The sequence below is a fragment of the Sciurus vulgaris genome, assembly GCF_902686455.1.
Source record: "Sciurus vulgaris genome assembly, chromosome: 11".
NCBI lineage: Eukaryota > Metazoa > Chordata > Mammalia > Rodentia > Sciuridae > Sciurus > Sciurus vulgaris.
This window is the reverse complement of record NC_136472.1, coordinates 11,155,806-11,171,571: the sequence shown is the minus strand read 5'-3', so window position 1 is coordinate 11,171,571 and position 15,766 is coordinate 11,155,806. Positions and strand designations below refer to the sequence as shown.

The 15,766-nt window shown below is 37.0% G+C and overlaps 1 protein-coding gene across 2 annotated transcripts in view; it reads right to left on the bottom strand.

Annotated features, from left to right (window-relative positions):
- The window catches only part of LOC306638810 (steroid transmembrane transporter SLC22A24-like), a 46,855-nt gene extending 31,608 nt beyond the window's left edge, over nt 1-15,247 (bottom strand). For both annotated transcript variants that reach the window (XM_079102181.1, XM_079102182.1), the window contains exons 1-5: nt 14,578-15,247; nt 13,625-13,728; nt 11,253-11,407; nt 10,988-11,156; nt 507-630 (exon numbers count right to left, since the gene is read on the bottom strand). In XM_079102181.1, the coding sequence (XP_078958307.1) occupies nt 507-630; nt 10,988-11,156; nt 11,253-11,407; nt 13,625-13,728; nt 14,578-14,979 (954 nt within the window). In that variant the 5' untranslated portion in view covers nt 14,980-15,247. The remainder of the gene's footprint in view (nt 1-506; nt 631-10,987; nt 11,157-11,252; nt 11,408-13,624; nt 13,729-14,577) is intronic.
- Nucleotides 15,248-15,766: the final 519 nt, after the last annotated feature.

The window sequence follows — 15,766 nt, the reverse complement described above, 5'->3', positions numbered from 1 at the left end:
ACGCTCTAATGAGAACAATGTTAAATGTCAAAAGAAGTAGGGGAGGACTTATATATTTTTTACTGCCATGTCGATATTGTGTAGAAAAGTATATGACTCATATTTGTTGTACAATAAATATTTGTTGAATAACTGAATAAATGCATGGAATTAAAATAATAATTTTAATGCCATCTTTTGCATGCTTAATTACTCTTTCTCTTATTGACTTTCTTATTTCCCTTAAAAGGGACCATGGTTTATTTAAATAGTGAGAAATGCATTAGTGTACAATTAATGTAGTTCCATCAATGAATTGCAAAATCTATGTCCAAATACTTGATAAAAGCAAAGACATGTTTTTCAGTGCCTCCTCTCTACAATGATGAATTCATGGAGAATCAGGACAGAGATGTAAGATTCCCATTCAGAGCCTCTAGTCACCCCAAGGACCCAGGGACCCAGCCTAGTGTGACTATGAGGTCCTGTCATTCCATCCCAGCAACCAGCTCCCCCTTCCAGATCACCTCTGTGGTCAGGATCTCTTCAGTATTCTTTTTTCCGTTTATGTGTGCCACTCTTCTAAGTTCCTTTATGCCATTTTCTAGCTGATTTCTGACAATCAGCCACCGGAAGGACTCAACCAGCTTCCTAATTAAAGAAGACAATGAAGAAACAGTAAATACTCAACTACTTATTTTCTATACAGCCTTTAATTTGAGATTCCTTTACCTTTTCATTTATACATACTTTTATTATGTCAGTGTAATTTCTAACCAAATCTTCCTCTTCCCCTGGACTGGACTTTCACTAAGGTGAGGGACATATCTGGCAATTAATGTGTTAAAATAATTATATAGATCAGTAAGCAAGGATCAAATGGTATAAATTAATCATTTGCATTCCAACTTTTTGTTTTGGTATATAATTCACAATCGTAAATTAATGTTTTTATAGGGCACAATTCAGTGAATTGAAAGTGGTGAATACTCAGTGGTGAAAGACTAAAAGCTTTTTCTCTGAGATCAAAAATAAGGCAAGCATGTCCACTTTCACCACTTATTTTCAACATAGTACTGAAAGTTATAGACTAATCAATTAGTCAAGGGAAAGAAATAAAAGGCATCTAAATAAAAAAGAAGTAAAATTATCTGTTTGCAGATGATATGGTCTTCCATGTGAAAAATCCTGAAGATTCCAGGAAAAAGCTGTTTTAACAAAGTCAACATAGAAAGTCAGTTGCATTTATATACAATAATAACAATATGAAGAGAAAATTACAAAATAAATCCATTTACAATATAACAATCAGAATAAAAATTTACAAGTTAACCAAGGACTTATAAAATGAAAACTGCAAAAATGTTTGAAAGAAAAGATAAAACAAATAATATACATCCCATGTTCATGGATGGGAAGTCAATATCATTATGATAGCAATACTACTGAAAGTGATCTACAGATTCAATGCAATCCCTATCAGAATTCTAATAATGATTTTTCATAGCAATAGGAAAACATTTTAAAATTTGTATAAAATCTCAAAGGACTCTGAATGGCCAAAATATTCTTGCAAAAGAACAGCATTAGAGGACTCACTTTCTGATTTCAGAACTTACTACAAAGCAAAAATAATCAAAGCAATGTGGCACAGGCATACATATACACAGGATAAGATAGGGTAGAGATTCTCAAAACAAATCTTCACATGTATGGTCAAATGATTTTTTACAAGAATGCAAAGACAATTCAATGGGAGGAAATTACAGTCTTTTCAACAAATGAGGCTAGGAAAACTTGATAGTCAGTCACGTGAAGAAGAATGAAGATGGATTCTTGCCTAATGCCATATACAAAAATTAACTCAAATTGAATGGAAGAGCTAAATGTCTCAACACTAAAAAAAAAAAAAAAAAAAAAAAAAAAAAATTAGAAGAAAACAGGGCAAATATTCATGACATTGTATTTGGCCATGATATCTTGGATAGGACAGCAAAACTCAGGCAACAGCACCAAAATGGCAGGCAAAGTCACCTCATGAAAAAGTTTTAAATTTGTGCACCAAAAGACACTCCCAACATATTTAAAAAGGCAATCGACAGGTTGTCTAAGATATTTGTGAATTATATATTTGAAAGGAATTAAAATTTAGAATATATAGAGAACACCCAAAACTCTGCAGCAACAACAAAAAACAAATAATTTAAAAAAAGGGCCAAAATTGGAATAGACATTTATCCAAAGAAGATAAAGTACTTGAAAGGATATTTATTTGTATACATTTTTGTCACATGTAGAATTCTTTGTCAGCAAATGAAGAAAGAGCCTACAGAATTGCCTTAGAAAGTCAAAGATTAAATGTTTTATAGGTGGAAGTGAGGAAGGAAAGAGGAATAAAATGATGAGCTTAAGAAATAAGAGCATGAAGAGAGAGACTACCAATGGGAGAAAATCTTTGCCAGTTACTCTTTCAACATGGCATTATATCAAGAATATATAAAGAACTCAAAAAAACTTAATAAATAGCCAAATTAATCTACAGGCAAAAGAACTAAATAGACAATTCTCAAAACAAGAAATACAAGTGGCCAATAAATATGTGAAAAGATATTCAACATTTTTAGCATCAGGGACTTGCAAATCAAAACTGTATTGAGATTATGTAAACACCGCATGTCTACAACAGCACTAGTGTTGACAACACTTTGGGCAGGTTTACTAAGTTTCAGGTGGGTCATAATTCAGCTGAAATATATGGGAGCAAAGACAGCCAAGGAATGTCAGAGTAGTAAGATATAAACTACAGATTAAAAATTGTGAATAATTCATGCTGTTTAGAATCATCCATGTGATTTAATATGAGATGTTAGTGATTTAAAGCAATTAAAATAATTTACCAAGATAATATTTAGACATATTTTCCATTTCCATGGACTTCTATTTCCATTATTTTATTTAAGAAAGATAAAATACAGACCATAAGATCCAAGATGATGGACTAGAGGGAGGCTGCATTCCTTGTCGCTGTAACCGCGGTTTCAAGGAAAGGATATCTGTTTCTTGGTGAGGCAGTTTTTGCTGCTTATCGATCCCCTGCTGTTTACCCCATTTGTCTACTGTGATCACCTGCAGTCTGCCAGCATATTGATGCCTTTTTTGAGGGCAGATTGCTCACCATCAGGCACCTATCATCCGCCATTTGCCTGCCTCTTGCCTGTGCATTGCCTGCCTTTTGCCTACCCATCACCCACCACCCGAGGTTCACCTCCCAATTGTCCGAAAGGTGCCAGCAGACTGACCAAGAATGCCAGTGGAGGGCCAGCTGCCTGCTGTTGCCTGGAAGTTCTCCGTCACAGTACCTGCAGGTTTGATTACACGTGACTGCTGCCATTTTGAGACAACAGCCAGGCCCCGTAGGACCCCTGGCTGGACTGACTGAGCCCCGTATCCAGGATCCCTCAACCCAACCGATAACTCCCTGCCTCTGGGGCCCTCACATCAACTGACTGCTCCCTGCTGCCAGGAATCCCAGACCAACTGACTGCATCCTACCACTGGGACCCCAGACCGACTGATTGCACCTGGCCTCCAGGACCCCACAACCACACCAAACACACACGACCTCCAGGACCCCTGCATGACCAACTGCACCCTTCCTCCAGGACCTCCAGCTGACCACATCCACACCCTGAGCTGCAGCTCCCCATTTGCCAACACATTTTGAAGCCAGAGTGGCCATCTTGGATAATCCTGGAAACAGTAGCTCCGATCTTTATGTGGGAGCTAATCCTAAGACGCCTGCTGGAGATTTGAAGCTCATTGTCAAGTACCTCTCATGCATCAGGCTACTGAAGACTGGGAGGTTTCATTACTATATGACTGTTATGCTGTAGATTTTCTTCTTTCTCCTTATGGAACAATTTTAAGTTTTTATTTCTTTACTTTTCTTGCTCTCTTCCTTTTGTTTACCTGTTCCCTCAGAGTCTCTTTCTCCCTTTTTTGCATGCTACCATCCAATTTCCTTTGATTATACTCTCACCCTTTCTATTATCTAGAACATCTGTATAATCTTGTCTTATCCCATTAACAGCCACATTCTATATCCCTCTGCATCCTCTTTGTCCTCTATTAGAAACTGCAGACCTTGTTGCAAATCTGTTTGTTATACTGAAGATAATATTTGAATTCCTTCTGCTTATTATGACAATTTCATAATTGTCCTCATAGGGGCTATTCAGTCTAGGATTGCATAGTGTCTGAATTGCGCACTGCTAATATTGATCTTCCCTTAAAGAAAGGGTTTTGGAAACATATAGGGCCACTATGAGCTTATAGGGGGAAATCTGCAATACCCCAGATCTGCAGCGCTAGAGGGGAAGATACATGAACAACAAGAGAAAAAAGGGAAGAAAATGATCCAAACAAATCTAGATACTATATTAATAGAATCCAATGACAGTATGGTAGAAGGAATATCAGAAAAGGACTTCAGATTATATTAAGATGATTCACGAAGCAAAGGATGAGATAAGAGAGCAAAAGCAGGCAATGAATGATAATACCAATAAGCTGAAAGAGCACCTGCAGGAAGCAAAAGATCATTTCAACAAAGAGATAGAGATTATCAAAAAAACAAAAACAAAAACAAAAAATAAAACCAAATGGAAACCCTTGAAATGAAACAATAAACTAAATAAAAAACTCAACGGGAAGCATCACCAAAAGACTAGACCACTTGGAAGACTGAACCTCAGACAATGAAGACAAAATATTTAATCTTGAAAATAAAGTTGCCCAAACAGAGAAGATGGTAAGAAATCATGAACAGAACCTCCAAGAACTATGGGACATCATGAAAAGACCAAATTTAAGAATTATTGGGATTGAGGAATGCACAGAGATACAAACCAAAGGAATGAACAACTTATTCAATGAAATAATATCAGAAAATTTCCCAAACCTGAAGAATGAAATGGAAAATCAAATACAAGAGGCTTACAGAACACCAAATGCACAAAATCACAACAGATTCACACCAAGGCAGAGTATAATGAAAATGCCTAACATTCAAAATAAAGATAGGATTTTGAAGGCCACAAGAGAAAAGCATCAGATTACTTATAGGGGGAAACAAACACGGATAGCAGCAGACTTCTCAACCCAGATTATAAAAGCTACAAGGGCCTGGACCAACATATTTCGAGCTCTGAAAGAACATGATTGCCAACCAAGAATCCTATACCCAGCAAAACTAACCTTCAGATTTGAAGATGAAATAAAATCCTTCCATGAAAAACAAAAGTTAAAAGAATTTAGAAATAGAAAGCGTGCCCTGCAGAATGTTCTCAACAAAATATTCCATGAGGAGGAAATGAAAAACAACAAAGTAGGTCAGCAAAGGGAGGAACTACCTTAGAGAAAAACCACTCAAAGGAGAAACCAAGCCAACTTAAAAACCAAAAATAAGCCAAATGACTGGGAATACAAATCATTTCTCAATAATAACCCTGAACATTAATGGCCTAAACTCATCAATCAAAAGACATAGACTACAGAATGGATTAAAAAGAAAGACCCAACAATATGCTGCCTGCAAGAGACTCATCTCATAGAAAAAGACATCCACAAACTAAACGTGAAAGGATGGGAAAAAACCTACCACGCACATGGACTCAGTAAAAAAGCAGGGGTTTCCATCCTTATATCAGATAAAGTGGACTTCAAGCCAAAGCTAGTCAGAAGGGATAAAGAAGGACATTTCATACTGCTTAAGGGAACCATAAATCAGGAAGACATAACGACAGTAAATATTTATGCCCCAAACAATGGTGCATCCCTGTACATCAAACAAATCCTTCTCAATTTCAGGAATCACATAGACCACAAAACAATAATTCTGGGTGACTTTAACGCACTGCTGTCACCACTAGATAGATCTTCCAAACAAAATCCAACCAAAGAAACCCTAGAACTCAATAACACAACCAATAACCTAGACTTAATAGACATATATAGAATATTCCATCCATCAACAAGCGGATTCATGTTCTTCTCAGCAGCACATGGAACCTTCTCGAAAACAGACCATATGTTATGTCACAAAGCAGCCCTTTGGAAATGCAAAAAAATAGAGATATTGCCTTGTGTTCCATCAGATCATAATGGACTGAGAGTAGAAACCAATGACAAAATAAAAAACAGAAATTACTCCAACACCTGGAGAATAAATAATAGTGTATTGAATGAAACATGGATATAGAAAGCATCAGGGAGGAGATAAAAAAATTCTTAGAGGTCGATGAGAATGACAATACAACATATCAAAATCTCTGGGACACTAGGACAGAGGTACTAAGAGGAAAATTCATTGCATCGAGTGCATTCCAGAAAAGAATGAAAAGTCAACAATTAAATGACCTAACATTACAGCTCAAAGCCCTAGAAAAAGAAGAACAGAATAATAGCAAAAGTAGTAGAAGACAGGAAATAATTAAAATCAGAGCTGAAATCAATGCAATTGAGACAAAAGAAACAATTCAAAAAATTGACAAAACAAAAAGTTGGTTCTTTGAAAAAGTAAACAAAATAGACAAACCCTTAACCACACTAACAAAGAGGAGAGAGAAAACTCAAATTACTAAAATTCATGATGCAAAAGGAAATATCATGACAGACACCACTGAGATACAGAACATAATGAGAAACTACTTTGAAAATCTGCATTCCAACAAAATAGAAACTACTGAAGACATTGACAAATTCCTAGAGACATATGCTCCTCCCAAACTCAACCAGGAGGACATACACAATTTAAACAGATTAATATCAAACAATGAAATAGAAGAAGCCATTAAAAACCTACCATCCAAGCCCATGACCAGATGGATTCTCAGCTGAGTTCTACAAGACATTCACAAAGAATGCATTCCAGTACTTCTTAAAGTATTCCAGGAAATAGAAAAAGAGGGTACCCTACCAAACTCATTCTATGAAGCTAATATCACCCTCATACCCAAACCAGGAAAAGACACATCAAGGAAAGAAAATTTGAGACCAATATCCTTGATGAATATAGATGCAAGGATCCCTAACAATATATTGGCAAACTGTATCCAAAAACATATTAAGAGAATCATGCACCACGATCAAGTGGGGTTCATCTCTGGAATGCAAGGATGGTTTAACATCCGTAAATCAATAAACGTAATCCATCGTGTCAGTAGACTTAAGGATAAGAATCATATGGTTATTTTAATTGATGCAGAAAAAGCGTTCAACAAAATACAACACCCCTTCATGCTCAAAACACTAGAAAAAATAGGGATAGTAGGAACATACCTGAACACTGTAAAGGCTATTTATGCTAAGCCCATGGCCAAGATCATTCTTAATGGAGAAAAACTGAAACCATTCCGTTTAAAAACGGGAACAAGACAGGGATGTCCTCTTTCACCACTTCTATTCAACATTGTCCTTGAAACTCTAGCCAGAACACTTAGACTAAATAAATTAAAGGGATACAAATAGGAAAAGGGGAACTTAAGCTGTCACTATTTGCTGATGACATGATTCTATATTTAGAGGATCTGAAAAACTCCTCCAGAAAACTTCTAGACCTCATCAATGAATTCAGCAAAATAGCAGGCTATAAAAACAACACACATAAATCTAAAGCATTTTTATACACAAGTGATGACACATCTGAAAGGGAAATGAGGAAAACAACTCCATTTGCAATAGCCTCAGGAAAAAAAAAAATACTTGGGCATCAGTCTAACCAAAGAGGTAAAAGATCTCTACAATGAAAACTACAAAATATTGAAGAAAGAAATTGAGGAAGACCTTAGAAGATGGAAAGATCTCCCATGTTCTTGGATAGGCAGAATTAATATTGTCAAAAGGGCCATACTACCTAAAGTGCTATACAGATTCAATGCAATTCCAACTAAAATCCCAATGATGTACCTTAAAGAAATAGAGCAAGCAATCATGAAATTCATCTGGAAGAATAAGAAACCCACAATAGCTAAAGCAATCCTTAGCAGGAAGAATGAAACAGGGGATATCGCAATACTAGAACTTCGACTATACTACAAAGCAAGTAACAAAAATGGCATGGTATTGGTACCAAAATAGACAGGTAGATCAATGGTACAGAATAGAGGACACGGACACAAACCCAAATAAATGCAATTTTCTCATACTAGACAAAGGTGCCAAAAATATGCAATGGAGAAAAGATAGCCTTTTCAACAAATGGTGCTGGGAAAACTGGATATGCAGCAGAATGAAACTAAACCCCTGTCTCTCACCCTGCACAAAACTCAAAATAGACCATGGACCTTGGAATCATACCAGAGACCATGCATCTTACAGATGAAAAATTAGGTCCAAATTTTTAACATTTCGGCTTAGAATCAGACTTCCTTAACAGGATTCCCATAGCACAAGAAATAAATGGAAGAATCAGTAGGGATAGATTCAAACTGAAAAGCTTTCTTTCAGCAAAGGAAACTACCAACAATGTGAAAAGAGAACCTACAGATTGGGAGAAAATGTTTGCCACTCATACTTCAGATAAAGCACTAATTTCCAGAATATATGAGAACACAAAAAAACTCTACACCAAGAATACAAATAACCCAATCAACAAATGGGCTAAGGAATGCACAGACACTTCACAGAAGATGATCTACAAGCAATCAACAGACATATGAAAAAATGTTCAACATCTGTAGTAATAAGAGAAATGCAAATCAAAACTACACTAAGATTCCATCTCACCCCAATTAGAATAGTGATTATCAAGAATACAAGCAAGAATAGGTGTTGGTGAGGACGTGGGGAAAAAGGTACACTCATACATTACTGATGGGATTTCAAATTAGTGCAGCCACTCTGGAAAGCAGTGTGGAGATTCCTTAGAAAACTTGGAATGGAACCGCCATTTGACCCAGCTATCCCACTCCTTGGCCTATACCCAAAGGACTTAAAATTCAGCATACTACAGAGATACAGCCACATCAATGTTCATAGCTGCTCAATTCACCATAGCCAGATTGTGGAACCAACCTAGATGTCCTTCAATTGATGAATGGATAAAGAAACTGTGATATATATATATATATATATATATATACACACACACACACACACATAATGGAATATTACTCAGCTATAAAGAATAATAAAATTATGGCATTTGCAGGCAAATGGATGAAATTGGAGAATATCATGCTAAGTGAGATAAGCCGATCTCAAAAAACCAAAGGACGAATGATCTCGCTGATAAGTGGATGATGACACTTAATGGGGTGTGGGAGGGGGGCAAGAATGGAGGAAGGAGGGAGTGTATAGAGGGAAAAGAGGGGTGGGAGGGGTGGGGGGAAGGCAAAATAACAATGAATCAAGCACCATTACCCTATGTAAATGTATGATTACACATATGGTATGCTGTTACTCCATGTACAAACAGAAACGACATGTATCCCATTTTTTTACAATATAAATAAATTAAAAAAACCAAAATTCAGACCAGCTGTAATTGGGAAAATAAAAAATAAAAACTATACTGAGATTTCATTTCACCCTAGTAAGATTGTCAAGCATCATGGATATAAACAATAATAAACACTGGCAAGGCCATGTGGAGAAAGGAATGTTTGTTATGGTTTTGATATGGTGTCCCCCAAAAAGCTCACGTGTGAGACAATGCAAGTTAATCCCATCAGGGATTAACTGAGTGGTAACTGGAGGCAGGTGGGGTGTAGCTGAAGGAAATGATTCATTGGGAGCATGGCTATGAAGAATATATTTTGTATCTGGAGAGTGGCTGATCATTATGTGAGCTACTTCCCTCTGCCATGCTGTCCTTCCATGATGTTCCAGCTCACCTTCAGCCCTGAGGAATGGAACCAGCCTTCTATGGACTAAGACGTCTGAAATAGCACTCAAATATACTTTTCCTCTTCTACAATTGTTCTGGGTGGGTCTTTTAGTTACAGCAGTGAAAAAGGTGACTAAAATAACATTTATCAGTGGTGGGACTGCAAATTGGTAAAATAACTTTGGAAAGCAGTATGGAGATTCCTCAAAGGCTAAAAGTGGAACCACCATATGACCCAGCCGTCCCAGTCCTTAGTATTTGTGTGAAAACGCTCAAATCAGCATATTATAGTGATATATGCATTTCAGTGTTTATAGCAGTACAATTCATAATAGCCAAGTTATGAAACCAGAGTTGGTGTCCATCAACAGATGAAGAAAATATGGCTTATACACATGATGGAGTTTTATTCACCCATAAAGAAGAATGAAATTATGGTAAATGGATGGAACTGGAGAGCACAATGCTAAGTGAAATAAGCCAGACTTAGAAAGACAAAAATTGAATGTTTTTTTTTAATATGTGGAAGGAAGAGAGAAAAAAGGAATGAAATCAAAGAACCTCCTGAAAATAGAAGGAGAACAGTGTAGCAGAGGAAGGTGGTCAAGGGTGAGGGGATGCCAGGGAGAGGTACTGGGTCTTGAAATCAACCGAATTTTGCTATGCGTATGTATGAACAGATTGCAATGAACCCCATTTATATATATAATCATAATGTGCCAATTAATAAAGTATACATGTAGAAGACAGTTCAGAAGAGTAGAGGAAGACATTCAGAGGGAGGAAGTAGGGCAGGGAAAGGGGCGGTAATGAAAAATAAAATTTAGCAAATTATGTGCATTTATGAGTATGTCAAATGATCCCTGCTATTATGTATAATTTTACTGCACATATAGAAGTATAATACAATTTTTTATTTTTTTCTATTAAAATTATTTCATGGTAATTTTGTGCCTACTATACAAAAATGGTGACTGCAGAGTGCCAACCTCCATTCAAATTGCTGTTCTGTTTGCTATCTTGCATCTTGAATGGCTCAATGGGTGTTAATGGGGACATGGCTTAGGACTCTTCTGTTCTCAGCTTGGCCTCCCTTGTAAAGAATGTGGGGATTGTTCATACCTGGAGGGCAAGAAGAGGACAAACAAGGGTATAGACAGGGCCAGGTGCAGTGTGTACCAGCTTCGAATGGCAAAAGCCAGTCCTCCAAGGAGCATCTGCCCAATACTGTAGGAAGACAGTATCATAATTATTCCCAGAGTCTTCCATCGGGTTGTTGTCCACTCTGACACTGGAAGAAAACATATACATAATTGTTATTTCAGAGAAAGGGTAATTTCAGTCAATTTAGGCATGGAGAACATGAAGTCTCAAATTATTGACTTACCAAGAGAAGAAGAATTGTGCATGATAGTTGTGATATTTGTCCCAGCCCAGAAGCGCAGTAAGCAGTAAATGAGGAAGGTGGGGGCGAAGGCTGCAGATGTGTCAGCGATGCCCAGCTGGAGTAAGCACCACAGGTAAACCACCTTCCGCCCAAAACTAAGAAATATTGGAACAGGTAAGCTTATTTAAGGACAAAAAAATATGTGGAAAACAACAAAAGATAAAATAACTTGAGATTTAGGGTAAATGTTTAACAAGTAAACACTACTTGAGGTCTAGCAGAATCAGACTACTCAACAACGAAAATCACAGACATAACCTTCTCTATTGGTCAATCCGAAAGTGATGCCAGAATACTCAGCAAAGTATCAGCAGAGGTCCCTTCATTTGATATGGGGTTGAACTTTATAACTTCTGGATAGTAGAAACAGGGAGAGGTGAGGGGGAGTAGAAGGAAGTTGGATAATTGGCACCAAAGCACAGTTAGATGGAAGTAATAAATTCTAGTATTCTACAGCAAAGCAGGATGACTATAGTTCACAATAACCTTTAGTATATTTTATGAATCACTAACTGGAGCTTGAGGGCTGCAAACCAAAATAATAAGGAGATGGAAATGTTCGTTACCCTGATTTTATCAGGTCATACTGTATACATGTAATGAAATATCACATAGTACTTTATAGTCCAATATTATGCTTATGAAATTTTTAAAAATGTTTAAGGAGATGGAAATGTCAACCACACTGTCTTGATCATTACACATTGTATGTATTCAATATATATAAATACATCAAAGTTAAGTGCTTCATAAATTTGTACAACTAAAATAATTAATACAAACTAAGTTTCTTCACTGTGTTCTATTATTTCCTACTTTAGACCTGATGGGGCCATTTTACAAATCTCTGTCATGAGTATAGAAATCAGTCCTCTTAACAACTGGTCTCCTGGCTGCTACTATTGCCTTTTATCAAATTTTACTCCTAATTCAATAGTCATATCCCCACCTTTGTTAAATTCCTTACTAAGCCTTTCTTTGAGGTTTACATAACACACGAAGGTACACATATCAAATGTGTATAAGTTTAATTATTTTCACAAAACCAGTGTACCCATTTAACCAGTCCTAAATCAATAGAACATCACTCTCACGAAGAAGCCCTTCTCAGATTCTCTCCTAGACACCATTACTGCCAAAGAGATCTAAATCATAACTTTTAACACCGTATATCAGTTTGTATGCTTTGATTGTTATAAAAGTCATAATCATGTATTATATAGTTCTGTGTCATGTAATGTTTCCCCTATGTTGTTGCATGTGGCAACACTTCTTTCTCATGACTCAAAGGGAATTTATATGAATATACCACTTTTTAAAAAAATTCTACTGTTTATGGATATTGACCTGAATCTATGCTCAAAGAAAACTTGTGTATTCATATTTTTTTATTAAACTGCTTTGTTAATTCATTCTGCAATACAAATTGGTAGTGCGTAGGCCTGAAAACCAGGGAGAAATGAATTCTCTGACCCAGAAATCTGTAGAGTCAACAATTAACTGTAGTGTGCTCAAAGTCACAATTTTAAACTGAGACTACTAGGTGGTGTTTTGAGCATCTGCACTCCCATCAGTGTTCTCGTGGGAGACACACTTGGGTGACAGCCACAGCTGACTGCCTTCTTCAGAAGCTCTGCTAGGATGCTAGAAGCCACAAACTTCTCATCTCCGAGTTGCATCCTCCTGAATTCTTAATCATTACCTTTTCTGGTTACAAATGTTACCTATTAACATTTTGTCATTTCACCTGCATCCAGGTCACAGGTCCAGTGTCTTACCATCCCATCAGGGCTGCAGTGGTACTCAACCATTAGATTTTATAACGGTGATTACCCTCTGTACCTGTGCCTACACTGCATGTGTGAAATGACGATCAGTATAAAAGTATCCATACTCCTTTATCTTACAGGGTCTAGGTGGTTCAGAATATTGACAAGGCCAGGAACATACTTCTAAACATACAAATGTCTTCTCCCTCAGGTCTCCTTCTTCACTCTTTGTTGAACTCTTACTCATACACCTCACATCCTGAACTTGCTCTGGAAATTACTTCCTGAAACTGACAAGATTTACATGTCCCTTTCTCTCCTTCTTAATGTAGCACAATGAATTTTTCACAATGATTTATAATTTCCAGTTTAGTTACCAAGCACTAATATTCGATTGTAGTTTCCTGGAGTTGGAAGTAGAGGCCCGCACATAGTTCATTGCAAAGCATACAGAGCTCAGCAAGATTTCTTAAATAAAGGAATGAATATTTACTGAATATTTAATCTGACCAATAGTCCAAAAGAAAGTGAGGTGACACTCACCAGTCTGAAAGAATGCTATATATCAGAGTTCCCAGCAGTGACCCAGTCATAAACAGAGCTTGAACCACGGATCTTAATGACTGAGATCCACAAACCAGATCCCACTAGAAGAGAATGGAAGAAGCACAGTGGAGTTTTAGGAGATTTTAAGCCTTTAGTGGAAACTGAGTGTGAGCTCCCACCTATGATATATGTGATCCTCTGGAATGTGGATCCTGCCTCTATATCCAGCTTTGTCTGCAATCACTCTCCCTGGTAGCTCAGCCTGCACTTCAGCCCTCAGGTGCACCTGCCTCTCTCTTGCCTCATGACCTTCCAATATTCTGCATCCTTTGTCTACATCTCTTTATTCGTTTTTACCTTAAGGCCATCAACTCCCTTTATTCCATTAATGTATATGTATTCTTTAGCTACTACAATTTAAAACATATAGAAACATATTTTTAAGAAACTTCTGTTACCAAAAATTTTAAAACCCTGATTTTTTTTCTCATCATGTAAGTGACATAAGGGCCCTCTGCCTTTGACTTTTCTTAGCAGTCCATACTTCAACTATTACAATATCTCTCATCTTTGACCACACATTGAATCACTTAAAGAACATCAAAAACACTAATGCCTGGATTCTATGCCTGGAGATTCTGATTTATTTGCTCTCAGCATCAGTTTTTCAGTAAGTGTTGAGAACCACTTAATATAACATTTGATTACTTTTGAAATTATAGATCTTTCTTACTAAATTAAATGATGTAACTAGAGGTCTATGTTTCATTTGTTCAGTTTATTAGCTCCAATATTATATATGCCTGACTGCCTTGGTGTGCAGAAAAGCAATTGCTACCTGTTGAAGGAAGTAAGAAAGGGCTGGGGACTAAATGTATAAAGTGAGTCTTTACTTGGTATTAACTCCAGACATTTTGATCATATAAGCAGATTTAAATGAGTCTTCTTACCTTGGTTATGATGGTGGAGGGGAAAGAACTTTGGTCATACACCCAGCCATCCACACAGGGCTCAGTGTCTGGCTCGGTTGTGTTGGTGATGGTCTCATTCAGGTGAAGCAGCTGCCACTGGGGATGGATAAAGCGACGGCACTTCTGTGGTTTTAGGTTCGAGTCCAGTGGGATGGAGATCCTCAGGAGGGCATCTTGGCTGAGGGTCCCATTGTCATTACCAGAGAGTGTGTTATTGTCCAGAATCTGTACCCAGCAGCGATGATCAGGAATTGCTGCAGTGAAGTTCTCCAGTATAATATGAGGACATGTTAAGATATTGACAATAAAAAAGAGAACTAACTGAAAGATTTGGAATCTCCCCATGCCTCCAACTTGATCCAGGAGCTCATCAAAGGACATTGAGGCTGAACAGGGGATCTACCGTTATGGAGATAAATTCAGTAGGAGAAAACTCTTCCTTTCATCAAGACCTGTAATGTGTTGATCCTCATTCAACTTTCTCCTTGATGGACTCTGTCCCACTGCTGCAAATACTGGAAGGATTTCCTCAAAGTCTTTGGGTTGAGGCAGGCAGATAGTTTCAATAAAGTTACAGAAATATTTGGCAAAGAGAACTCTCCGTGTTGACAACTAAACCTGCTTAAAAGATTACTCTCTGAATGATTCTGATCTTTGAGCTTTCTGAGAAGTCAACAGTGAACTTTCAGGTGGGTGTGATATCCACATGACCTAAAATATACCTTTCAATGGTCTGTCCTGTTCAGAAGAGGAATGTTGGGATCTCAAATGTAAAGAACTTTATGATTCTACTGTGTAAAGAACAGAGCCTGGTTTTTTCTTTGTTAGGATTGAATTTTCACCAAAAGTTACTGAAAAATATTCTTAGTTAAACTAAAGGAAAACGAAATATTGAATATAAATTCTGACTTTTGGTAACTGAAATTCTCCTTCAGTTTGAGTAGTGACAGTGATTTTAAAGTTTTTGAAATAGGGAAATAAGGATAAGGAGCTGTAAGAAAGTTAACAGTACTTTTATGCCATAACTTATCTAATTAGATTTGTTGCTTTATTCAAACAGCATTTTGGACTAACTTTTATATCTGTATAATTGTGTGTTTATTCACAAATTTGCAAACAAAATATGAGTTAGCTATTACAAGGTCATGTTCCAGTTAGTGAGATATAG